At 48.2% G+C, this 27,205-nt stretch overlaps 1 protein-coding gene across 1 annotated transcript in view; it reads left to right on the forward strand.

Annotated features, from left to right (window-relative positions):
* The window catches only part of PLCD4 (phospholipase C delta 4), a 514,626-nt gene that overhangs the window by 453,490 nt on the left and 33,931 nt on the right, over positions 1 to 27,205 (forward strand). Inside the window, exons 14-15 of the mRNA XM_085650039.1 lie at positions 16,427 to 16,605; positions 18,099 to 18,231. Of these exons, the coding sequence (XP_085506165.1) occupies positions 16,427 to 16,605; positions 18,099 to 18,231 (312 nt within the window). The remainder of the gene's footprint in view (positions 1 to 16,426; positions 16,606 to 18,098; positions 18,232 to 27,205) is intronic.

Genomic DNA, 27,205 nt, shown 5'->3' on the forward strand with positions numbered 1-27,205 from the left:
CTTGTTTACAAAAACTGTTTTTTATTTCATGTGTCTATTGTTCTGTAGCAGAGTATACATTGCGCTGCTGTACACAAATTTGTTTTAACCAGCTTAGGGTTAAGGGCCTCGGTTAACTGATACTCCTGAGGCGGAAAGCCGGGAGCACGATTCCTGTACGTTTTTAAAATTGAATGTTCATTATCTCTGTATTTTTTAACTACTCACCCTCTGTTCCCTTCAAAGCTGTAGATGGTAAACTTCTATCGCCCAGACTACGTCGCACAGCGGATTTAGCGTTGCCGCGGCTGCTAGTACCGGGACACTCTTGGCGCCATTTCCGGCTCTTGCCGTGACCACGATCCTTTTTGAGGCCACACCCCCCCCCTTTCCGCCCCTTCCCACAGATCCATAAATCATGTGCAGATTTCGGACGCGCAGCGGACGAGCGCAGCGGGAGCGCCGTTTGCGCGCCGAAGGCGCGCCTAAGGCAAGCCCTTCTGCGCCCGTCCGCGCCAAGGTAGCGCCTAGCGCCGGCTATGCTGCATGTCTCGCTCCTACCGACTTTAGCATACTCCCCTCTGGCCCTCCTTACTCCAGAGAGACGCTCTTACAACTTGGTAAGTTTCATGCTGACAAAGGAACCTTCTCTCTACTTAACACGGCTCTGCCCCGAGCTGACTTTCTGGCCAACAACCTGTTGAATTGTGGACTTCTGAATGTAAGGTCCCTGCCCAAGCACTGTATTGAAATCCAACTCCTTATTGAATCTCACGAACTTGACGTCCTTTTTATGACAGAAACTTGGACGCGCCCTGACTGCATGGTCGACCCGGGCTTTACATGTCCTCTTGGGTTCAAATTCCTACATATCCCTAGACCTAACGGTAGAGGAGGGGGGGTAGGTGTGATTTTCACTGCAACCTGCAACATTAAGTCCTGTGCTCTAGACTCGATCGAAGGAACTGAACTTCTTGGACTATCTATTCAGACTCGGTCCGGAAACATTGTTACCGGGATAGTCTGCTATCGTCCACCGGGCGCGTTTAGCCTTCAACATCAACAGGCGCTCTTGACCATCTTAACTAATATTGCACTTTCGCATCAAAAATTGTTAATTCTGGGTGACTTTAATCTATGGCAGAATGGCGTCCTCGACTCCGGTCTTCGCAACCTTCTGAACTCCTGCAAGAGCCTTGGACTCTCCCAGTTGGTCACAGGACCAACCCACAGGGGTGGACACCTCTTAGACCTATTGTTTGCTGGCCCCCAGTTAGTAACAATGGGAGAAACTCTACCCATGGATTGGACTGACCATTCACTCATTAAGTTCCTTTTAGACCTTAAGAGTGACTATCCCAAAGCTCTTGGGATGTCCAATAAAACCAAGTGTAGAGACTGGAAAGCCCTTACTCGTCTGCACTCTATAGGGGAAGTGTTTCATTTAGATCATCTCTTTGACGAGAATAAACAGGTTGATAATAACTATTCCTCTCTCTGTTCAAGGATTACCACTATCCTTGATGTTCATGCCCCTCTTAAAACTCGCAAATGCAGGAGCGTCAATTCTGCGCCTTGGTTTAATGACAGCCTTAAAGATCTGAAACATAGTTGTAAACAGGCTGAGAGAAGGTGGAGACGAAATTACTCTGAAACCACCAAAGAACTTTGGAAAAATAAAATGCGGGAATATAAGAACTTAATAAAAAAATCTAAAGCTGATTACTACTCATCCATGATCTGCAATTCTTCTAATAATTCTAGAAACATCTTTAATATATTGAATAGTGTCACCAACCCGGAATGTGTCAAAAACACCATTACCCCGTCTCAAGATCTTTGTGACAATCTTGCTGCGTTTTTTAAAAATAAAATCGAGCTCATCATTAAGGACCTAGATGCCTCCCCTGACACCACCCTATACCCTGATCTTAATTCAAGACCCCCCGTGAATCAGACAGCAGTTCCACCATTGGCCTCAAATGATTTCCTACTTGAGCTCCCTTCTATCTCGTATGAGGCCTTTGTTAAACTAGCCAGCAAGATCTCCTCTGGGTCTCCTTTAGACCCTGTCCCTCAAAAAGTTTGGAAAGAATTTGAGCTGGAACTTCTTCCTTCTTTGCACGTTATTTGCAACCAATCTCTTGCAACCAGAATAGTTCCTGCTCAGTGGAAGCGGGCATTAGTTTCCCCCCTGTTGAAGAAACCCTCTCTTGACCCAGATTGCTCTAAGAACTATCGTCCCATATCTTTGCTACCCTTCCCAGCCAAAATTGTCGAAAGCTGGGTTAGTAACACCCTCTCTACCCATCTGGAACGTCATCATCTTTTGGACGCGGATCAATTTGGTTTCAGGCCCACTTGATCACAGCGATGGACGAGCTTCAGAGGCGTGCAGACAGAAGGCAGGCAGCGTTCCTTATCCTGCTTGACATGTCTGCCGCCTTTGACACTGTGAACCATGATATTCTGTTGAAACGACTGTTTGAGGCAGGAATAAGAGGCTCAGCAGTACAATGGTTCCACTCGTTCCTCCAGGATTGACAGCAAGCGGTATCCATTCCCCCTTTTCAGTCGATGTTCACTCTGGTCCCACATGGGGTCCCCCAGGGCTCTGCAATCAGTCCAATTCTTTTTAATCTATACCTAAGAACTCTGATCTCGCTTATCAAAAGCTACAACATCAAAATTATCAACTACGCTGACGATACGCAGTTGATACTCTCCTTGGAGGGAGAAGACTCTATCTCTATTGAGACCTTTCACAAATGTCTACGGGACATCTCTTACTGGCTAAAAAACAACTCCCTCCAATTCAACGTAGGGAAAACGGAGGTACTTTTTAGCACTAGTACTAAGATTCCTCGGCCCTTCCCAGACAACTTCTGGCCTCCTGAATCCGGGACCATAGTGCGTCCAGTAGCCACAATCCGCAACCTCGGGGTCATGCTGAATCAGGAACTCAGTATGGAGACGAACATTCACAAGATCTCTGCTTGTTGCTTCGCCATCCTCCGCTCCCTAAGGAAGATATTACCTCTCCTCCCCACTCAGGCACGGGCCCAGGTGGTACGCTGTACCATCCTTAGTCGTCTCGACTATTGTAACGCCCTGTTGCTGGAATCCCCTGGTTTCCTGTTAGACAGACTCCAAAGAGTCCAATCAGCAGCGGCAAAATTGGCACTGGGGCTTCCTAGAAGAGCAAGTGCAGCCTCCTCATTGAGCAAACTCCACTGGCTCCCGGTGAGGCAGAGAGTCCAATTTAAAGCCCTCTGTATAGTGTTTAGAGCATTATATGCAACAGGCCCTGCGTCCCTCCAATCTAAATTTGCTTGGTATTCCCCAGCTAGGCAGCTCCGCTCTTCTGAAGCTAAGCTGGTAATGGTCCCAAAATTAAAAAAACTCAGATCCGGAGGCAGATCCTTCAATGTGGCAGCTGCCAAGCTTTGGAATTCGCACCCAGTGGAAATTAGACATATTTCTGAATTTCTACCCTTTAGGAAAAGAATCAAAACCTGGCTTTTGCCCAATTCTTCTGCCCACTAATCTTGTTCCCCTGCTGCCTCTGGCCTCTTCTCATTAGTTTCAGTTAGCGCCAGGATGCCTGCCATGGTGACAGCGTGCTTTACAAATGTTCAAATAAATAAATATACAGCAGAGGCTGCAGTAAAAGTAACACTGCGCATCTCAGCACTGGGTCACTTCCTTGCCTGTCCCCCCTCTGAGGCCACGGGTCGCAAAGGCAGTGCAGGGGTTGCAAAAAGCAAGCCAGTGGTCACAGCTGTGACCCCGGTGACCCCTAAATGAGTCCATGCCTTAGGTCCACCGCTCTCCAATTTGATAGGCTGCAGGTTCGAATGCATCCTTTAAACTTTGAAGGCAGCGTTTAAAGGCAGCCCATGTGCTTCTGAGAGGCGTTTGACTGTGAGAGAAGAATTTGGATGAGTGGGGTCAGTTGAGTTTGAGGATGGATGGAACATGTGATGCATGCATGATAGCGCCTTCTATCCCGCCATCTCACGTTGGGTCGATAGCTGTATGACTGCCAGCCCGCCCCACTGTGGTCTGTGAGAAGAGGGGGTGCCCGGCTCATATGCAGGGGCCGAGCAGTGATGACTCTACTGCTTGGGGCTTGTATCAGGTCAACATATGATGAGCTGGGTGGGCAGGACTCTGACTGTATTTAAAGCCAATAGGTCTCGCCTATGAGTCATATTCGTTTTGACCATGAGTAAAGCAGCATGGCAGCTGTGCAGCATGGCTGAAAATAACGTAGAAAAAAAGTGTTGCCACAGCTGTCTGTCATTTTGTAGGTGCGCACCAATATGAATGAACGAAAGGTGTGCGGGTAAGGTAGAAGCACAAGGCCTGGAGAGAGGAACACAAAGTACACATGGGAGACAGCTGGAAAACACATGCACACTTGTACAGTGTGTAACCAAAAACAAAAAAAAGTAATGCTTGAAAAAAGGGAGCAGTGGAAGTAAGTAACGGGTCCATACGACAGGGGAGGGACAAACAACAGAAGCGGAAGGAAAGCCCACAAAAGCTGACGAATAAAAAGCAAGCAAAAGATAGTGACAATAAAGATAACAAATGGTAAGCACTGGGGGGGCTAGAATTCCCCTGCACGCTAACCTTATGTTTTGCAACTGACAGTGCATGTACTGTCTGAGGCGAGATCTAACAAGCATTGGCATAGCCAATCGGTCTCACCTTTGGGACCTTATAAGTGTTTAGCCATGCAACACTTGATGTTGTTGCACCAAGGATATTATGCTGCATAACTAAACACTTATAAGGTCCCAAAGGCGAGACCTATTGGCTATGCCAATGCTTGTTTAATGTTGTTCACGTACGGTCTGGCAACAGATGCACTGTCAAGCTAGACCTAAATAAGTTTCTGGTTTCGGAATGCATAGGAGGCGCAGGCAGTGGTTTCGGGGAACATTGCCTGCTCTGCACGAATGTTGACTGACCATTCACAAAGCGGCCTCTTCTCCTTTGCAGATCAGTTGCCATCTCCTTTGAGGTGTTCATAGCTGATCAACGATTTGCACCTGCACTCGTAATGAGGAGAGGCCCCTTTCATGCCCTATCCTAACTGCGATTCAGAATGGATCCCCAAACCCCTTTTGTGAGTCAGAGAGGCTTTTCTGAGTCTCAACTGGGCTTCAGGAAACAGAGAAAAGTGCAATTGTGCAGTCTCAGACCCTGTGCTTCTTCAAATCGAAGGGTTTACGATAGCAAAATGGCTTTGTGCATCGGGCCCTGAATTCAGTTCTGTCTTATGCTTCCTTTGCTCACCCCCTACTCCTTAGCTATCCCTGTGGTTTTATTTCCCTTACCTGTGCGCCCATCTCACACTTGACACTCTGTAGTTTAGTGTTCTTTAAGATGGGAAAAAACGACGTTCAGGGAGGTCCCGTGACAAGAAGGAGCAATGAAGTCTCCATGGTCACTTACGAGTCTGATAAAACCAACAGCACTTTGCTCTGGTACTTGCCAAGATGTGCATTAAAGACAACGCTGAACATTACAGGGATGTTTGACATAATAATGGTGAAAAATAAAAATGTACTATATACAGCCAATGTTTTATAAAACTAGTGAGCTCTGCCACAATTTCATAAATCTAAAAACCCCAAAAGGCGCACAGTGTGCAAACCTATACTTTACTGAGACTTTGTTTGATAACAAATGCCCTATGCCACCATTTCCTAAAACTAAGACCCCAAAAGCCACACCGGGTGCAAATCCGCTCCTTACTGAGACTTTGTCTGAGAAGTAGGCCCTGTGCCACCAATTCCTAAAACTGAGATTCCAATAGCCGCACAGTGTGCACACAGATACTTTACTGAGACTAGTGCCCTTTTTTACCATTTCCTCAAACTGAGACCCCAATAGCCACACAAAGTGCAAAGCCATACTTTACTAAGACTCACTGTGAGAACTAGTGCCCTGTGCCACTATTTCTAAAAACTGAGACCCTAATAGCCACACCTGTTCAAACTCATCCTTTACTGAGACTTTGCTTGGTAACTAGTGCCCTGTACAAACATTTCCTAAAACTGAGACCCCAATAGCCGCACAGTGTGCCAACCAATAGTTTACTGAGACATTGTCGGTAGACTCTCAATTTATTTTCATTTGTTTCTTGGAGGACTTTGTTAAAAAATATCTGTTTCCGCGGCTATTGATTGTAGCTGTAAACATGATTAGCGCTTCAAGAATAGAAAGGTGGGACTTGTACATCAAAAACCCTAAACCGATTACAAAAAAATAAGCACGCATATCTGAAATAGAAAAGAACAGTTTGGGGCTCTATTGCTGAAATGTGTGTTAAATACTAATTTACTGTTCCAGGCAGCCCCACCTTAACCAGCACGCTGCGTCATTATGCCGGCGTTCGGTTTCTATACATCAGGGTCATCCCATGAGTTTAATAATAACTCTGCAACTTGTAATGCATATACAGCTCCATACTACTCTTCTGCCGCTTCTAAGCACTGAAAATAACACACAGTGCTAGATACAGAAGGAGTGGCAAGGGAGCCTTCCTGGGACTCGAACTCGGGGCCCACAGGTCACGCTAGATGACAGCAGCGAGCCGTAGCTCACTGAGCCATCTGAGCGCACGAGCTCCCCTTCAAAAGGAAGTGACGGATGCAGCAATCACGAGAAACATTCTGCTCTGCAATCCGAACAAGGCAGGATCACCTGTTTACTCGTAGACAACAGGACAGTATCGGGCACTGCAAATATTCAAGTATTCACATTGATTTCACTAAAGCGATGACCCTCGATACAGCAATAAAATGTACATTTTCTAAGCACTAATCAGAAGATCCCTGAAAATGCCGCCCTAGAAACGCAATTCAGACTATTTCTGCCTTTAAGCGCCGCAGTAGTGAGCCATGTAACCAGCACACAGCGCTAGAAAAGTGCCCTTGCTTGTTTGAACAGTGGGCAACAGAGGTACCTTACTTCAGGGAGTTTTTTTTCTTTTTATCGTACTCAAAGCGCAGAACTACTATTAGGAATAAACATTAGCAAAGTCAATAGGCCTCGCCTATGTGCGAGCTATTGGCTTTGCCGTTTTGTAGAGCAGCGTGTCTGCTGTGCCTCATGACTAAAAGTTTTTTTTAGGTCTTGCCTGACCCAGCGCTCCAAAAAGTGCTATCAGGCCAGCCTAGAGCTACAGTGCATGTGCGCGGGCGCACGCACCGCGCTTTACCGCGATTACTTTCACTTTAACGGCCGCTTTGATGTTTGATCGCGATCACTTTTACTTTCGAGGCCGCACAGCTGCTTTCCATAGCCAATAGGTTTCGCTTTTGGGACCTTATAAGTATTTAGTTATGCAACTGTTGCATGGCTAAGCACTTATAAGGTCCCAAAGGCGAGACCTATTGGCTATGCCAATGCTTGTTTTTTATTTGGTAACACACGGGGCGCCCATGGCAGTTTCTTATGCATTACTATTTGTTCCAGGCCAGAGAGTTCTGAATACTAGGTCTGCAATCTATAAACAGGATTTTTAGCTTCCTCGACTCGCCATTGGTAGCTGTGGGCGGTCATTTGTGATCTGGCACATGAGATGTGATGTTCAGCACCCCGTCCATCATTTCCTTTGGTTTTTGCTTTGTTCGCCATAAGTTGGCAGGGTATGCTCAGACGTGAGTCCCTTGCTCACTTTGCCACTGGATTCAAGCAAGCCTGGCTGAAGACGGCTGAAATGCCAGAAACCGGTCCTAGGAAGCTTGTTTCCGGTCCAGGGAAGGAATGGCTTGGCAGTTCGGGCTGGACTGTTCCCATGAGGCACAGGGTCAGACTGATTTGCATATGGCCATGTCTGAACTGGGGTGGCAGAGTGGGCTAAAGAACGGTGATGGATCAAACCCAGATCTGTTGACTGGGTGTGAGTGTTTGATTGGTTCTGATGCTCCATCCATCACCACCCCCTTTTGTACCGCTTTGTTCGCCATAAGTTGGCAGGGTATACTCAGACATGAGTCCCTTGCTCACTTTGCCACTGGATTCAAGCAAGCCTGGCTGAAGACGGCTGAAATGCCAGAAACCGGTCCTAGGAAGCTTGTTTCCGGTCCAGGGAAGGAATGGCTTGGCAGTTCGGGCTGGACTGTTCCCATGAGGCACAGGGTCAGACTGATTTGCATATGGCCATGTCTGAACTGGGGTGGCAGAGTGGGCTAAAGAACGGTGATGGATCAAACCCAGATCTGTGGACTGGGTGTGAGTGTTTGATTGGTTCTGATGCTCCGTCCATCACCACCCCCTTTTGTACCGCTTTGTTCGCCATAAGTTGGCAGGGTATGCTCAGACGTGAGTCCCTTGCTCACTTTGCCACTGGATTCAAGCAAGCCTGGCTGAAGACGGCTGAAATGCCAGAAACCGGTCCTAGGAAGCTTGTTTCCGGTCCAGGGAAGGAATGGCTTGGCAGTTCGGGCTGGACTGTTCCCATGAGGCACAGGGTCAGACTGATTTGCATATGGCCATGTCTGAACTGGGGTGGCAGAGTGGGCTAAAGAACGGTGATGGATCAAACCCAGATCTGTGGACTGGGTGTGAGTGTTTGATTGGTTCTGATGCTCCGTCCATCACCACCCCCTTTTGTATCCTTTCTTCCAGGGGCATGAGATCAGGGGAGCTGTCATGCAGCCTCTCTCAGTCAGTGGCTAGGATCCTGAGCAGCAGGCACACTATGCCGAGGATGCTCCAGTCAAGACGACGTGCCACTTCTGAGGCTTCTCAGTTAGACAAGCTGGGAGCTGCACGAGCGAGGCAATGACACCTAAAGCGCACAGGCTAGAAGAGGACTAGATGGATGGGGGGCATCGTAGGAGACAGATGGCGACGGTGGAAGACGATAACCAGAGTAAATAAATGGTGGTGTCCAGAGAGTGCAGGGGGCCGTGCATGCACCCAGGGGTTCATAATGACCCAAGATTTCAATGTGCACCGACATGCTACCCGTGGTGTTGGGGTACACATGAAGCATAGGCGGAAGGGCTTGCTGTCTTGAGCCCAGCCAGCAGGAGTTGAGGGACCCCACCACATTGTACATATGTGGTGGTGAGATGCACACCTTTGTACTCTTGTTTTATCAATCTTTTTTTAACTCTGTTTATCTGCTTCAGACCTATTATGGCGTGCAATGCGAGATACGCGCTCCGTCCAATTGCGCTTGCGAATTAGAAACGAATACACAGGGACCCAGTTAGATCCCTTTACACGCAGCACAGCCTTGCCCGTCACTCCAATGAATCCAATAAATCAAGTTTGTCAATATATTTTCTTCAATTTATATACTCTTTAATACTGTTCCTTTTCTTCTTTTTCCATTTTTAATCGATTTATTTTATCCATGCCCGAATATGCTCCAAGAATAATTACAAACAGGAGGGGTTTCCACATGTCACGACTTTATTTACCAATGCACCCAATGCATTTCGGGAAAAAGGATTTCCCTTCGTCAGGGGTATCTATAACAAACCCATAAACACAACACCATTAGTTTTTGAAAAATGTACCACTTTTCATCTATGCACAAACACAATGCCTCTCATAATACTTCTCAATGACCTAATGAACTGTATTTATCTATCAATAGCGCTGCATGCACATAAAAACTCGACTTAACTTTCAATATGGTTCACATATTAATAAAAACTGAAGCCTCGATTCGAATTCAACGGCCCTGTGAGAGAAAGATACAGCATATCTCTTTACATTCTAAGATTACTGCCATTGTCCCCATTAACCCCATGTCAGTCCTAAAGCTTTAGTAACACAAACTAATTGCGAGCGCGCTTACCGTGACAAGCATAACTTTAAAAACATCAGTCAGAGACCCGAGTTAATTGTTATGGCGAGTGCCTCTGCACGTCTTCATTCACTGTGGCTTTTTAAACAAATGCAATCTGTCGCCACCGTGTGTAGCTCCTCCCCATGCCTTCAGGTGTGCAGTCACCTAACTGACAGTTTAAACATCAGAATTTAACGCTCTCCCTTTAATGAGAGATCAACTGTAAAACTACAACTCCCAGAATGCTGTATCTGTGTTCTAACACGAAAACATTATACTTTTACTCTCCCTACTTCAATGCCATATAATTTACAATAATAATTAATTAAAACATGTGAACTCAACCAAACGCTCCTAATGAGGGCAATCAAAATACAATCAGGTAATATGTCATCTATCATTTCTCACGCTAAATCCAAACATCCTCCCTCCCAATATAAAAACACAAAAAGTTTCTTGCGTCTTGATGTTATTCCCATGTTTCTTGTCGCATCTATCTGGAAACCAACACTCCTGTGTAGATGGAAAGTCTTACTATGGTTATTGTGGCCATTTTCCTGCTTTTACTGTTCATCAGTGTCTTCAACCGTGGGTGCAATCTCGCCGTTTTGGACGGAAAAATTCATACAATGTACATATGTGGTGGTGAGATGCACACCTTTGTACTCTTGTTTTATCAATCCCCACCACATGCTACAGGCAGCTGCCTTTGCTCACCCCAAGCAACAGCAGCCATGGCCTCCAGCGGCCCTTGGAGCATTGCTGTGCGCATGAGTCTGTGCACTGGGTTCTTTGCTGTCATTGGCCCCCATTACTGCCGCTGGACCCCTCCACCCCTTCCTTCCTCCTCTAGAGGGTACCGCTGCCACACAGGTAGCCAGGGGTGTAGCTTCGGAAGGAGTGTTTGTGGTGTGATCCCTCTTCCCAAATATATGATTTCTTGGCTTGCCAGGTGGGTCTGGTATGTCTGTGTCATTTTATGTGGTCCAAACATGGAGCCAAACACCGACTTTTGATGTAAAACTGAAGAGAGAGCACGACAGAGATAATCTTCTGATGTCTGAATTTCAAAATGTGAAACCAGATAACCTGGAATCCATACCAGCTTCCCTGCTTGTTAAAATGGTGTGATCCTGGGCAAGCATTATATCTCACGGAGCCTCGTTTTTCCTATTAACACTTATGAGGGCAGGTTTAAATGTTGAGTTCAGGTTCGTGCACTGTAGAATCTCTATTTACGTTTGAATTAATAATCTATAATGTTACTCTATATATAATTGGAATGTGGGCCCTGTTTAGGTTGTACATGACTACTTAACACATTAACACTCTCTCTCTCTCTCTTATTCTGAGGAACTGCATACTCTTCAGTTTTGGATAACTGTAAGGGCATGTATGCTGGACCTCTCATAAAAGCCCAACAGTCCCCCTAATTGATAATATACTTGATTTGCCTGTCAGTTCACAACAGACTTTGTGTTTGGGGTGATCCATAAATGTTTCTAAGTTCATGTTTAAAAACTATCACCATTAATAAATGTCTTTCTAGCATTGATATGTACCAAGGTGAAATGCTTCTGTATGGTAAAGAAATACACCAAAGAAGCTTGGCCAGCACACAGGGCTAGGCTGACCCTTTGTGTGGGACAGGAGAGCTCCGGAGCCGCCCCTGTGCACACCAGCACACAGGGCTAGGCCGGCCCTTTGTGTGGGACAGGAGAGCTCCGGAGCCGCCCCTGTGCACACCAGCACACAGGGCTAGGCCGGCCCCTTGTGTGGGAATGGAGAGCTCCGGAGCCGCCCCTGTGCACACCAGCACACAGGGCTAGGCCGGCCCTTTGTGTGGGAATGGAGAGCTCCGGAGCCGCCCCTGTGCACACCAGCACACAGGGCTAGGCTGACCCTTTGTGTGGGAATGGAGAGCTCCGGAGCCGCCCCTGTGCACACCAGCACACAGGGCTAGGCCGGCCCTTTGTGTGGGAATGGAGAGCTCCGGAGCCGCCCCTGTACAGACCAGCACACAGGGCTAGGCCGGCCATTTGTGTGAGACAGGAGAGCCCTGGAGCCGCCCCTGTGCACACCAGCACACAGGGCTAGGCCGGCCCTTTTTGTGTGGGAATGGAGAGCTCCGGAGCCGCCCCTGTGCACACCAGCACACAGGGCTAGGCTGGCCCTTTGTGTGGGACAGTAGAGCTCCGGAGCTGCCCCTGTACACACCAGCACACAGGGCTAGGTTGGCCCTTTGTGTGGGACAGGAGAGCTCCGGAGCCGCTCCTGTGCACACCAGCACACAGGGCTAGGCCGGCCCTTTGTGTGGGACAGGAGAGCTCCGGAGCCGTCCCTGTGCACACCAGCACACAGGGCTAGGTTGGCCCTTTGTGTGGGACAGGAGAGCTCCGGAGCCGCCCCTGTGCACACCAGCACACAGGGCTAGGTTGGCCCTTTGTGTGGGACAGGAGAGCTCCGGAGCCGCCCCTGTGCAGACCAGCACACAGGGCTAGGCCGGCCCTTTGTGTGGGACAGGAAAGATCCGGAGCCGCCCCTGTGCACACCAGCACACAGGGCTCTGCCGGCCCTTTGTGTGGGACAGAAGAGCTCCGGAGCCAGCCGTTGTGCAGACCAGCACACAGGGCTCGGCCGGCCCTTTGTGTGGGACAGGAGAGCTCCAGAGCCACCCTTGTGCACACCAGCACACAGGGCTAGGCCGGGCCTTTGTGTGGGACAGGAGAGCTCCGGAGCCGCCCCTGTGCAGACCAGCACACAGGGCTAGGCCGGCCCTTTGTGTGGGACAGGAGAGCTCCGGAGCCGCCCCTGTGCACACCAGCACACAGGGCTCGGCCGGCCCTTTGTGTGGGACAGGAGAGCTCCGGAGCCGCCCCTGTGCACACCAGCACACAGGGTTAGGCTGACCCTTTGTGTGGGAATGGAGAGCTCCGGAGCCGCCCCTGTGCACACCAGCACACAGGGCTCGGCCGGCCCTTTGTGTGGGACAGGAGAGCTTCAGAGCCGCCCCTGTGCAGACCAGCACACAGGGCTAGGCCGGCCCTTTGTGTGGGACAGGAAAGATCCGGAGCCGCCCCTGTGCACACCAGCACACAGGGCTCGGCCGGCCCTTTGTGTGGGACAGAAGAGCTCCGGAGCCAGCCGTTGTGCAGACCAGCACACAGGGCTCGGCCGGCCCTTTGTGTGGGACAGGAGAGCTCCAGAGCCACCCTTGTGCACACCAGCACACAGGGCTAGGCCGGGCCTTTGTGTGGGACAGGAGAGCTTCAGAGCCGCCCCTGTGCAGACCAGCACACAGGGCTAGGCCGGCCCTTTGTGTGGGACAGGAGAGCTCCGGAGCCGCCCCTGTGCAGACCAGTACACAGGGCTAGGCCGGCCCTTTGTGTGGGACATGAGAGCTCCGGAGCCGCCCCTGTGCAGACCAGCACACAGGGCTAGGTCGGCCCTTTGTGTGGGACAGGAGAGCTCCGGAGCCGCCCCTGTGCACACCAGCACACAGGGCTCGGCCGGCCCTTTGTGTGGGACAGGAGAGCTCCGGAGCCGCCCCTGTGCACACCAGCACACAGGGCTAGGCTGACCCTTTGTGTGGGAATGGAGAGCTCCGGAGCCGCCCCTGTGCACACCAGCACACAGGGCTCGGCCGGCCCTTTGTGTGGGACAGGAGAGCTTCAGAGCCGCCCCTGTGCAGACCAGCACACAGGGCTAGGCCGGCCCTTTGCGTGGGACATGAGAGCTCCAGAGCCGCCCCTGTGCACACCAGCACACAGGGCTCGGCCGGCCCTTTGTGTGGGACAGGAGAGCTCCGGAGCCACCCTTGTGCACACCAGCACACAGGGCTAGGCCGGCCCTTTGTGTGGGACAGGAGAGCTCCGGAGCCAGCCGTTGTGCAGACCAGCACACAGGGCTAGGCCGCCTCTTTGTTTATTTTATCTTCCTGTGATATTATTGCTTTGAACATTTCATACTACCAACCAGAATAACATTGTGTCTCAGATGTACGTAGGATGTGTGTGCATGGGAGCCGGACTTAGTTTGCCCCTCGAGTTCATGTGAAGAGATCAGGGGTCTGATTTGGACTTTGGCGGACGCGTTACCCTGTCACAAACATGACGGATATCCCCCCGCACTATTACAAGTGCATCATATTTATATCCAGTGTCACTTATAATATGGCGGACGGCATTTCCATCACGTTTGTGACGTACATAACCCCGCCCGCCAAACTCTGAATCAACTCTTGTGTTGTTGAGCAAGCTTCTGGAAGCTCCGCCAGTGTTATTTTCATTGCGTCTATCATATTCGAGTTTTGCATTTGACCAAACTTGACAACTCCATAAAGCAACTGCTAAGGCTAAAATCGTTAGTAAAACTATCATTTGACAGGAATATGGGGGCATATTTACAAGCCCCTATTGCCACTTCGGTGAAGTTGTGGTGGCGATAGGGGCCTCGCCTTATTTACAAGGCAGCGTTAAGCCACTTACCATGGCTTAAAGCTGCCTTGTAAATAGAAGACCACTTTCACACTGTATTTAGCGTGAAAGGGGTGGGCAGTGGGTGTTGCGGTGGGCGTTCCACTGCAACACCCATTGATTTTGGCGCTGTCCCCTATTTACAAGAGCAGCGTAAATAGGAGAAGCGCCAAAATTAAGACCAAACCTGGTCTTAAACAGGCAAAACGAGGAGAAATGCTTGATTTCTCGTTTGTGCTGTTTTCATGTGTACTGCCTTGTGCAGCACACATAGGAACAGCAAATTGCCTATGATTGTTTATGTCCAGGAAGGTGACCCTTCCTGCACACAAACAATCATTTATAAAAAAATCAGTTTTACAACTTCTATGTGTGCTGCTTTAAGCAGCACACACAGAAGTTACAAAAATGCATTTAAAGATTGTTTATGTTCAAGAAGGAGGACCTTCCTGCACATAAAAATCTTACCCTCAATGCAGACACCCTTGCACTATGGTGCGTTGGCGCTAGGCAGATGTACTCAGCGCCAGTGCTAGGGGAAACGCAGGGGTGCGACGCATTCTTGTGAATACAGCATATCCCTGTGTTTTCAGATTGGAGAAGCTTGGCATTAGCAATGTTTGCTTAACGCCACGCTTCTCCATTCTGGTGTAAATATGCCCCATTGTGTCCAAATTAGTTTTAGTGTACATTTAGGACACCTTATCCTGACAGACAATATTTTCGTTATGATTTTCTGGCACCTCACCCAGCTAGAGCAGTAGCTATTAAGGGTTTAACTCTCAGCTTATCAGAATTCCAGGCCGCTGGTGAGAGGGAGTCCGCGAGCAGGTGTTATTATAGCCAAGGGTTTCAGGACCCATTGTGTGGAAAAAGACCATCTCAGCAGTTTCTGGGTTCAAAAGCTTGTGTGAACCTTGGAGTCCAGCCTTGTAGAGGAGACTGAAGTTAGTCGTCTGGGTGCGGAACTCCAGGGGTGGAAGTAGAAGTTAAGAGTGGATCTGTGGATGACGCCCTGATGCCGATCCCGCCTCTGGCATGAGATAGCCCCTTGTGTACAACCAAAGCTGATGAGGCACTGGGTCTACACCTGCGGGATGTCATTGACACAGAGGGCAGATGATGTGAGTGTAACGTGATGGCTCAAGGGGTACCTGTTTCTGTGAGAAAAGGACATCTTGACAGACGCGTTTTTCAAACTGTTGGCAGGTCCCTAGAGCCGGTCATAAGGAGCAGGCGTCCAAAGTAAGTCAACAAGGGCTGGATCCAGATAAGGTTTACAGACCAATCATAAGCTATTTAAATTACCTATATTAGGACTTATTGGGCCCGATTCACAGAACTAACTTAAGACAAAATCCTAAACGTACTCTCATTTTGGTATTCACAGAAGGCACTTACTCATTTCGGTATTCACAGAAGTTAGGAGTCCTAACTTTAGGACTCCTAAATGCCTTCTGTGAATACCGAAAGTCTTAAAATTAGTGAATTGACCTGATGTGTACTTCCAATAAAAATTGTTTCAAAAAAAAAAAAATTAGGATTTTTCTCAGTTTAGGAGTAGTAAAGTTAGGACTCCTAACTTTAGGACTCCTAAATGCCTTCTCTGAATACCGAAAGTCTTAAAATTAGGATTTTTCTCAATTTAGTAGTCTTAAAATCAGGATTTTTTTCAATTTAGTAGTAGTAAAGTTAGGACTCCTAACTTTAGGACTCCTAAACTGAGAAAAATCCTAATTTTAAGACTTTCGGTATTCACAGAAGGCATATAGGAGTCCTAACTTTAGGACTCCTAACTACTGTGAATACCGAAATGAGTAAGTGCCTTCTGTGAATACCAAAATGAGTAACTGCCTTCTGGGAATACCAAAATGGTAGTAAATTTAGGATTTTGTCTTAAGTTAGTTCTGTGAATTGGGCCCTGCATATGTAAATTTCCTTCTATTTGGATATCTTTGGAATTTTTTGCAGGAATCCATTCCATCGGAATCTACATTGGACACCACTGTATTTATCACACCCAAGGCTGCGAGCAGTGCTATTCTAGCCACTCTGTTGCAGGTGTATGATGGAGGTTGTAGTCTTAAAAGCTTGTGTTGTCAAAAGCCACATTTGCTGAGGAATGTTCTTCTTACTTTGCTTACAGTGGCCCTAAATTTCCAGACGGCCGGTGTAGACATGGACCTCTGTGATGGTCTCTTTCACCAGAATGCTGCCTGTGGATACCTTCTGAAACCAAGTTTCCTTCGGAAAATTGACGGCAACTTTAATCCAGAACAGCCGGAGGGCAAGGATGGCTACTCACCCGTCGAATTAAACATACAAGTGAGAATGCTTTGCATCGTGTTATTTATAGAGTTTTGTCTACTTGCGTCCCAGGTCCTTCTTCTAAATTGTCACAAGGATGTTGCCTGCTTCTCCTGCCTTCAGATTAGCTGAGCCAGACTGGTAATGTTTGGGTCGTGGGCAAGCGGTGTCGCCATCCGCAAAGTAGCATCTAACGCAACCTTTCAATGTCTCTTACCAACTTTGGTTGATAGCATCTCCTTTCCTTCCTTGGCGGAAGTGGCCATCATGAGAATGCTCTCATGTGTCATTGAGTGAGTATTAAAGTAGTGTTCCCAATTGCAGAGCCTCTAGACGCCCCAGAATGTATAATGTAATATCTACGCCGTAGTCGCCGCTAGAAAAGGGGTCAGATCAGACACCACAGTAACAGATTGAACGGCCACCAGAAATATACTTGATTGAGGTCACATGTTTTAACACTGTCTGTCAGGAATTGTGACAAAAGAGGTAACCAGATCCAAACTGCCACTGGCTACTTCTAATTGGTAGATCAAACTAATATGTGATATTACATCGCGGTCTTCACATCGCAATATCTTTACAACGTAGGTATTACAACGCAAGGCGTTACAACGACTTGCGCTGGAGGGCGCTGGACTTAGGAATAGTATGATTTACTATTCCAACTCCAGCCTACGTTACAGTAGGGAAGGTATTGGAATAGTAAATCATACCATTACTTAGCTTAGAGCGCCATCCAGCGCAACTCGTAGTAATGACTTGCGTTGTAATGCCTGCATTGTAAAGGTATTGCGGTGTGAAGACCGCGATGTAACAGATGTCTCCCAGATAAAACACACAAAAGGTGATGGGAGGAAAGCTTGTAATAAGCCCAACCACTGCCGCCGCTCGGGAAGCATTCCAACCCATCGTTCTTTTGCTCACTTTGCTACCCCAGATGTTACCCATCCATATGCAAATCAGCCTTGACCCTGCTCCAGTAGGAGGAGTCCAGCCCGAAGAGAGCAGGATCATTGCTGATTTGCTTATGGCTCGGGGATAATCGAGGGGGGCATGGTGGGCGAAGCAACGATTGGTTGGAATGTTACCCTGAGCGGTTCCCAGTGGTTAGACTTATTACAGGCGTCCTCCCATCACATTTTGTGTGTTTGGTACTTCTGATGGTAGACTTGGGCTAGACATTTCACAAGCTGTGACCAATCTCCAAACCCTAGTAATTTAAGAATATTATCCAGTGCAGGTGCAGGTAGCTACACAGATACAAAGGGTAAAATGTTTATAGTAATGCAGCCCATAGTCTGAAATTAGGGATATTCCTTCCAGAGAGGGTAGAGCTAGGACCCTGTGATTGCAGGCTGCTGATAGGTCTCTCCAGCTAGTCCATTGATGTCCTGCCTTTCATTCATGGCACATAGACTACAATTTCCTCCCAAAGGTCCTAAAACTGATTCCGTGGAGGTATGACTCCCAATGTGATGGAATCAGCTGGATGTGTTTTGCTGTTGCAGGTCATCAGCGCTCAGCAGCTGCCCAAGGTGGAGAACAGCGCGTATGACATTGTGGACCCGCTAGTGCGAGTGGAAATCTATGGCGTTCCCATGGACCAGGTGAAGCAGGAGACCACCTACATAGACAATAACGGTAAGTGGAGAAGCACTTGCTGGACAGGACTAGAGTGACTAGTGCGGACCAGGAACGGGTTACCTATATTCTTTGCAATGTTATCATTTTTGTCGCGTGTGCCAGGAACATTGTGGGCAATGGAATAAGTTTCAGAGCCTTGCAGAATTTAGGAGAGGCCAAGGCGGAGCACGATGATGTACCATAGTATGCAGTGGGAACCTATTTTACTTTCACAAGCTGTTATTCATCTAATGCTTGGGTAGGGGAGGAAGTTGAAAAGGATAACACGACCCTAGGCCCACAATGCCCCAGTGCGCGAGTGTCATCCTCAGATTGCATTTTCTGCCATCAGGCATTGGAAGCATTCGCATGGGCTGAATTGAAGCAACAAAACAGTTAACTTGTGTATTTATTTTTGCTTTTTTTAAATAGTTTATTTAGAAACCCAATGGTCCATATCAACAGTTACAGCTGCATCGAAAACAGTTTAAATCACAGAAAGGCATGAAATGCTTACTAGTAAAAAATATATTTAATAAAATCTAATAAAAAAACCTTTTTTCCTAATTATATTATTTAGAAACAAATCGACTCCTATAGACAATTGGCCAAATGCAGAATGAAAATACCCTTTACGTGAAGGAGGTTCTCTGCTTCTTAGTCTAGTAAAAATCCAGTTCATATGGAAAGTTAAGAGGAAACGCCAGACATTTGCCAGCTGTTCATGCTGGACTGCAAACTAATGGAAGCTCATTCATAGTTTTTGGAGTTGACCCTAATAGGTCATGGGCAGAAGGGCCTGAGGATGAGGGTAACCTGGACCCTACAAAGATCAGGAGTGAGGGGGCTTAGATTTACAACATAGGTGAGATCGGGTCTAGTTGGCTTCTTCTCTTGCAGCTCCTTGGAAAAGAAATTCTTGTTTCCCACTGGTGCCATGCCGATCCAGGCACAGCATGTCCGTACACCAGTCTGGTCTGGAAGGAAATAACTGCAGGGGTCCCTGTCCTAGGACTCTGTCTGTTATAAAGTCTCCCTGTTTTTGGACTCTGTCCTTTAGTCATGTTCTCTGCCTTGGTGGTCTGTGTTCTGGACATCTGCCCATTTTACATCTCATGGCTCAAATGTCTTTGCCTTTTGCATATTGTTTGTGCCTCATGCCCTCACTGCTCTGATTGTGGTTAAAGCACTTTGTTTTAAGACTCTTTCTGTTGCCCATAACACCAGCCTTATGGATGTTTACCTGGGATGGGGGTAACATAGGCTGAGGTGATGGTGGACAGTGTTCCAGCCCAGCCATTGGTTACAGCCTGGGATGAGGGTAGCATTAAGCTGAGATGATGGTGGGCAGAGTCCAGGGCCAGCCATTGGTTACAGCCTAGGATGGGGGTACCATAAGCTGAGGTGATGGTGGGCAGAGTCCAGGGCCAGCCATTGGTTACAGCCTTGGATGAGGGTAGCATAAGCTGAGATGATGGTGGGCAGAGTCCAGGGCCAGCCATTGGTTACAACCTGGGATGGGGGTACCATAAGTGTAGGTGATGGTAGGCAGAGTCTAGGGCCAGCCATTGGTTACAGCCTGGGATGGGGGTACCATAAACTGAGGTGATGGTGGGCAGAGTCCAAGCCCAGCCATTGGTTACAGCCTGGGATGGGGGTAACATAAGCTGAGATGATGGTGGGCAGAGTCCAGGGCCAGCCATTGGTTAAAGCCTGGGATGGGGGTACCATAAGCTGAGGTGATGGTGGGCAGTTTCCCAGCCCAGCCATTGGTTACCACCTAGGATGAGGGTAACATAAGCTGAGGTGATGGTGGGCAGTTTCCCAGCCCAGCCATTGGTTGCCACCTAGGATGAGGGTAACATAAGCTGAGGTGATGGTGTGCAGTGTCGCAGCCCAACCATTGGTTAAAGCCTGGGATGGGTGTAACATAAACTGAGGTGATGGTGGGCAGAGTCCAAGCTCAGCTATTAGTTACAGTTATTGGCCCATAAGATGGGCACTTCTGCTGCTTACATCAGTACTGTATACAGCTTTATGGTTGGCTGCGACTCCAGCCCTTCTTTCAAATAAGGTGTCAATGTTTGCTTCTGATCTGTTAGCTAGCCCTCCTTTTGATCAACCCTTTAAACTGGTGGTATTTTTCCTATACACATATTAGAACATACAACATTCTAACTTCTTATCTTATCTCCCATGAAATCGATCAAATGCGGCACAGTTCCTTGAGAGTTACTGGATTTGACATAGACCGAATGTTTTAAGTAGTAACTGGTGAGGTGCATTTTGTGTTCATCAGGTTCAAAGCACCCAGCTCTGGTCACTGCTGAGATTGATTGATTGATGTACTTATAGAGCGCAGCTATCACCCTACGGGCATCTTGGCGCTTGCATTGGGAACCCGTCCTGGTTTTTCCCTGTAAGATAACCCGTACTGGGCATCCCCAAGGTGAAAGCCAGGCATCCCGCCGCGGGGGGCCATTGTGGAGATTAAGCAGGCTTGTTGCCCAGAGCTGCATAGTGTGAACTCGTGCTTAGAGTGGGCACCGAAGCGAGAATTATCGAGTCCGTGGACGATTGGGCTCTGGACCCTGCCGCGTCGGGAATCGAACCCAGGTCCCGGGTCTGATCTCTGCTTCAGGGTATGCCTCCTCTAACCAGTGAGCTACACTTCTCCACAGATTCGGGCTCTATTGGTGAGACTTACTATCAATATCCTTGAGGTTGCCAATCTCGCCTTTGAGCGCCTTGTATTCATCCCGTTGTGCCTTTAACTGCAGCGGTTGCAAGCTGTACCCTCTAGCATGTAATAAAACTGGGTGGTAATCTACCTCACATAATGTTTATTTGAAATACTGACAGATAGTCTGGTGTTTTGACAAGGCTACGACAATCACCCGGGAGTTAAACTAAGTGGCAAAATCCATTATGAGGTCTACATGTTTTTATTTGCCCATCTACGAATGTATGGCACCTGCCTATATGGCATTACCAGAGTGTGAAACCTGAAGCCTTGACTGCTGTTCTCAAGTGTGCAGGTGAGAGGCAAGGTGAAAGTTGGCAGACTTATGAAGTGGTCACATTTTAAGGTTGTGTGAAAGACTGCATTCTCATAGATTTCTCCCCTCCCCCTGCTGCCTCCTCCTCTCCTCGTCGACCCAGGTCGTAGCTAGATCACAGACCATTACAACGCAGGGGTTACTAGGGTCTATTGTGGTTGGCGGCCCCAGTAGTCAGTGTGAGTCAGAGATAGCTATGACTGTCCACACTTCGGGCTCACAAATCCAATGAGTTAAAGGGTTAAAAGCAAAGAGGCTGAATTTCAACCTCAGCTGACATAAAGATTATTTAACGAGAGAGACATCAAATGGTGTAACTGCAGCAAACAAGTTCCAAGAGTATTCTGGCAAATTAAAGTGCTTTACAGAAAACTCCTAAGTGTTGAAGTAAATATAAAAGTGGATGTTTGCGTCAATTATTTCAGGTTGTCATTCAGTTTTCACAATACAAAAATAATGCGTCATGAACTTTGCTTGAGACTATACTAAATTGTCCCACAACGCTTGCTTGTTACCGAGTCTTACATACGTTACTCACTTTGCCTTCAACTCCCAGAATGCTTAGCTTCTCTTGTCAATCACAATCTTAATCCCGCGCAATTAGTTCCAGGAGGAGCGTTCTGATGTGCGAACCTCGGGCTTGATTGCGGTGAGTGTTGAGTATTTTCTGAGTCCGGTCCGGGTGAATGGTCACACCTCCTCTCGCTTTCGTATTGAGCGCAGCACGAAGCAGGGGTGTCCCTTATCTCCCCTCCTCTTTGCCCTTTATATGGAGCCCCTGGCCCAGAGGCTGCGACAGAACCCGGGGATCAAGGGGGTTAAGTTTGGAGGCTTTGTTCACACGATTAGCTTATACGCTGATGATGTATTGATCTCGTTAGCGGACCCGGCGACTGCACTCCCGGTCTGCTGGGCGGACATGGATGCTTTCTCGCAGGTGGCCGGGTTTAAAGTGAATGCGGAGAAGTCCTTAGCCCTGGACCTCTCCTCGTCACATCCCACCCAGGAGTTGTTGCAGACTCTACTCCTACTGCGCGTCGGACACTATACCGTACCTAGGGATCCGGCTGGCCCCCTCCCTTCCTCAGGTGGTGGACGTTAATTACTCCCTGCTTCGCTACAGAGTCCGGCGGGAGCTTGATCGGTGGCGGCATTACCCCCTTTCCTGGTTGGGCAGGGTTGCGGCGGTCAAGATGACTATCCTCCCGCAGATTCTATATATTTTCCGCACTATACCTCTACGGCCGCCAATCGGGTGGCTTCCAAAAATGCAGGCCGACCTGGCCAGGTTTGTCTGGAACGGTCGGAAGCCGCGCATGCGAAGAATTCTGCTGTCGTTGGCGCCGGAGGCTGGGAGCTTGGGGGTTCCCAACTTAAAGCTTTATTTCTAGGCTGCTCAGTTGCGATATTTAGTAGAATGGAGCAAATGGGAATCCGAGAAACACTGGCTGTTTCAGGACCAGGCGGTGGCGGTGCGGCCCTTGCAAGACATCCCCTTCCTGCGTAAGCCTCATAGGCCCCCCAATCTGTACGCCTCCTTTATTACACGTGTTCCCCTGGAGGTGTGGGATGCCACTAGTCTCGCCCATGAGCTCAGGACCTTTCCGTCTCCACTCACACCGCTGACTGGCAATCCGGACTTCACTCCTGGGTTAGACGACGCGGCCTTCGCAGGTTGGAAGGCGGCGGGTTGCCGGTTCCTGTACCACATATATGGGGTGGAAGGGGTGCACTCGTTCACTCAGATGCAGGACGAATTTGGGCTACCTGAGACGGAGAGGCTACGGTACTTGCAGGTGCGGCACTGGGCGCTCCAGCCGCAGGTGTGCACTGAGGCCAATAGGCGATTCTCCACGTATGAGCGTTGGCTCCTCACACGCACGACGGACAAAAATCTCATCTCTGATCTCTACAAGCAACTGCAACTCAAACACAAGCACTCACACAACCCCAGCAGGGAGCGGTGGGAGCGGGAGTTGGGCAGAACCTTGAGCCATAAGGACTGGGAGGGTATTTACCATAGGGCCAGACACTCTGCATACCACATGGGGCTCACGGAGACACTTACAAAGATTGTAACATACTGGTATTATACTCCGGAGCAACTACACGTGATGGACAACTCTTGTGAGGCGGCGTGTTGGAGGGGTTGCGGCCAGCGGGGAAGCTTGGTCCACATACTATGGGACTGTACCCTTATTCAAGCATACTGGACCCAGGTGTTAGATGAAGTGGATAAGCACTTCCAGACTGAAATACTGCGCTTTCCAGCATATGTATTGTTAGGCCTTCCTAATCCCCTGACCTACCCATTGAGATCCCGTAGGGGCAGACAGATAGCCATTGCCCTAGGGTCGGCGATACAAAACATTCTCACACATTGGCGCACCCCTCGGATTCCCACCTTCACCGGCTGGTTGCACCGTTTGTGGTATGTTCTGGGCATGGAAAAATTGGCTCTGACTCTGGCCGGGGAGGGGGACCGATATCAGGAATTGTGGTAGCCCTTTCTGTCACTTTTGGCAACTGAGTTTACAGAAGTCACATGCCCCCGGTATCTCCGGCTCCTACGCATAACGAGGGTCCCAGAGGAGGGAGGACGATAGGAGCACGAAGGTCAGAGGGTCGCTGGGGAGGACGTGGAGCGCAGGGCGGGGGGGGGGGTTCTGTGTTATTTTTATCCAGGTTATAGTTTCTCATCGCTTATGCGCATGCAGTTCGGATGACACTGTTACAGGACTTCCGTCAGGTATTTTCTTGCTGGTTTGATGAGCGCTATGCGCATGTAATTTTGTTTGTCGTGTGTGCATTATTATTAATAGAAACATTTAAACCATAAATCACAGAAAAGCATGAAATGCTTACTAGTAAAAAATATAATTAATAAAATCTAATAAACTTTTTTCCTAATTATATTATTTCTAAATAAATCGACTCCTATAGACAATTGGCCAAATGCAGAATGAAAATACACTTTACGTGAAGGAGGTTCTCTGCTTCTTAGTCTAGTAAAAATCCAGTTCATATGGAAAGTTAAGAGGAAACGCCAGAAATTTGCTAGCTGTTCATGCTGGATTGCAAACTAATGGAAGCTCATTCATAGTTTTTGGAGTTGACCCTAATAGATCATGGGCAGAAGGGCCTGAGGATGAGGGTAACCTGGACCCCACAAGGATCAGGAGTTGGGAGCTTACATTTACAACATAGGTGAGATCGGGTCTAGTTGGCTTCTTCTCTTGCAGCGCCTTGGAAAATAAATGCGTGTTGTGCCATGCCGATCCAGGCACAGCATGTCCGTACGCCAGTCTGGTCTGGAAGGAAATAACTGCAGGGGTCCCTGTCCTAGGACTCTGTCTGTTATAAATTCTCCCTGTCTTTGGACTCTGTCTTTTAGTCATGTTCTCTGCCTTGGTGGTCTGTGTTCTGGACATCTGCCTATTTTACATCTCATGGCTCAAATGTCTTTGCCTTTTGCATATTGTTTGTGCCTCATGCCCTCACTGCTCTGATTGTGGTTAAAGCACTTTGTCTTAAGACTCTTTCTGTTGCCCATAACACCAGCCTTATGGATGTTTACCTGGGATGGGGGTAACATAAGCTGAGGTAATGGTGGACAGTGTTCCAGCCCAGCCATTGGTTACAGCCTGGGATGAGGGTAGCATTAAGCTGAGATGATGGTGGGCAGAGTCCAGGGCCAGCCATTGGTTACAGCCTAGGATGGGGGTACCATAAGCTGAGGTGATGGTGGGCAGAGTCCAGGGCCGGCCATTGGTTACAGCCTTGGATGAGGGTAGCATAAGCTGAGATGATGGTGGGCAGAGTCCAGGGCCAGCCATTGGTTACAACCTGGGATGGGGGTACCATAAGTGTAGGTGATGGTAGGCAGAGTCTAGGGCCAGCCATTGGTTACAGCGTGGGATGGGGGTACCATAAACTGAGGTGATGGTGGGCAGAGTCCAAGCCCAGCCATTGGTTACAGCCTGGGATGGGGGTACCATAAGCTGAGGTGATGGTGGGCAGTTTCCCAGCCCAGCCATTGGTTGCCACCTAGGATGAGGGTAACATAAGCTGAGGTGATGGTGTGCAGTGTCGCAGCCCAACCATTGGTTAAAGCCTGGGATGGGGGTAACATAAACTGAGGTGATGGTGGGCAGAGTCCAAGCTCAGCTATTAGTTACAGTTATTGGCCCATAAGATGGGCACTTCTGCTGCTTACATCAGTACTGTATACAGCTTTATGGTTGGCTGCGACTCCAGCCCTTCTTTCAAATAAGGTGTCAATGTTTGCTTCTGATTTGTTAGCTAGCCCTCCTTTTGATCAACCCTTTAAACTGGTGGTATTTTTCCTATACACATATTAGAACATACAACATTCTAACTTCTTATCTCCCATGAAATCGATCAAATGCGGCACAGTTCCTTGAGAGTTACTGGATTTGACATAGACCGAATGTTTTAAGTAGTAACTGGTGAGGTGCATTTTGTGTTCATCAGGTTCAAAGCACCCAGCTCTGGTCACTGCTGAGATTCGGGCTCTATTGGTGAGACTTACTATCAATATCCTTGAGGTTGCCAATCCCGCCTTTGAGCGCCTTGTATTCATCCCGTTGTGCCTTTAACTGCAGCGGTTGCAAGCTGTACCCTCTGGCATGTAATAAAACTGGGTGGTAATCTACCTCACATAATGTTTATTTGAAATACTGACAGATAGTCTGGTGTTTTGACAAGGCTACGACAATCACCCGGGAGTTAAACTAAGTGGCAAAATCCATTATGAGGTCTACATGTTTTTATTTGCCCATCTACGAATGTATGGCACCTGCCTATATGGCATTACCAGAGTGTGAAACCTGAAGCCTTGACTGCTGTTCTCAAGTGTGCAGGTGAGAGGCAAGGTGAAAGTTGGGAGACTTAGCTAGTGGTCACATTTTAAGGTTGTGTGAAAGACTGCATTCTCATAGATTTCAGTGTGGACCAAGAAATGTTGAGACACCTTAACATTGAGTTTGTTGAGAAGCAATAGGTTGAATGTATTTTTGAGTCTGGAAGAGATGAGGAGGCTCTACGTTTTCTGAGGCATGGTCTTCAGGAGGTGGTCAGGCATTCATTCTTGGAGTTTCCCTAGAAAATTTCAAAAAGTGTCATTGAGAGACGACATTTATAGGAAGAGTTGAGTGACATATGTATATTGGTGAGTGAACGCTTGAAGAACAAATTCACTCGCTCGAGTATTTTCTAGTTAATTCCCCTGCCTCAGCATTTTTAGGTCTCGCCTACGCACCTCGCATGTGCTGCATAGGAGGAGACCTTTAGTAATTGATTCAGTTTTTGGCCCAAAAACGTGCACACGTTGCATCACTTTCAATGGCAACGCGTGCACGTTTGGCGATTCCCTTGCGGGAGCGAGCTTTGAAACCATCTGTTTGTAATTAACAGATGGTTCCTGCTCGTTCCCGCAAGGGAAACAGGTCCACTCTCCCCTCCCCCTGCTGCCTCCTCCTCTCCTCGTCGACCCAGGTCGTAGCTAGATCACAGACCATTACAACGCGGGGGTTACTAGGGTCTATTGTGGTTGGCGGCCCCAGAAGTCAGTGTGAGTCAGAGATAGCTATGACTGTCCACACTTCGGGCTCACAAATCCAATGAGTTAATGGGTTAAAAGCAAAGAGGCTGAATTTCAACCTCAGCTGACATAAAGATTATTTAACGAGAGAGACATCAAATGGTGTAACTGCAGCAAACAAGTTCCAAGAGTTTTCTGGCAAATTTAAGTGCTTTACAGAAAACTCCTAAGTGTTGAAGTAAATATAAAAATGGATGTTTGCGTCAATTATTTCAGGTTGTCATTCAGTTTTCACAATACAAAAATAATGCGTCATGAACTTTGCTTGAGACTATACTAAATTGTCCCACAACGCTTGCTTGTTACCGAG

This window comes from Triturus cristatus, chromosome 3_2 (assembly GCF_964204655.1).
Source record: "Triturus cristatus chromosome 3_2, aTriCri1.1, whole genome shotgun sequence".
NCBI classification, from domain to species: Eukaryota; Metazoa; Chordata; class Amphibia; order Caudata; family Salamandridae; genus Triturus; species Triturus cristatus.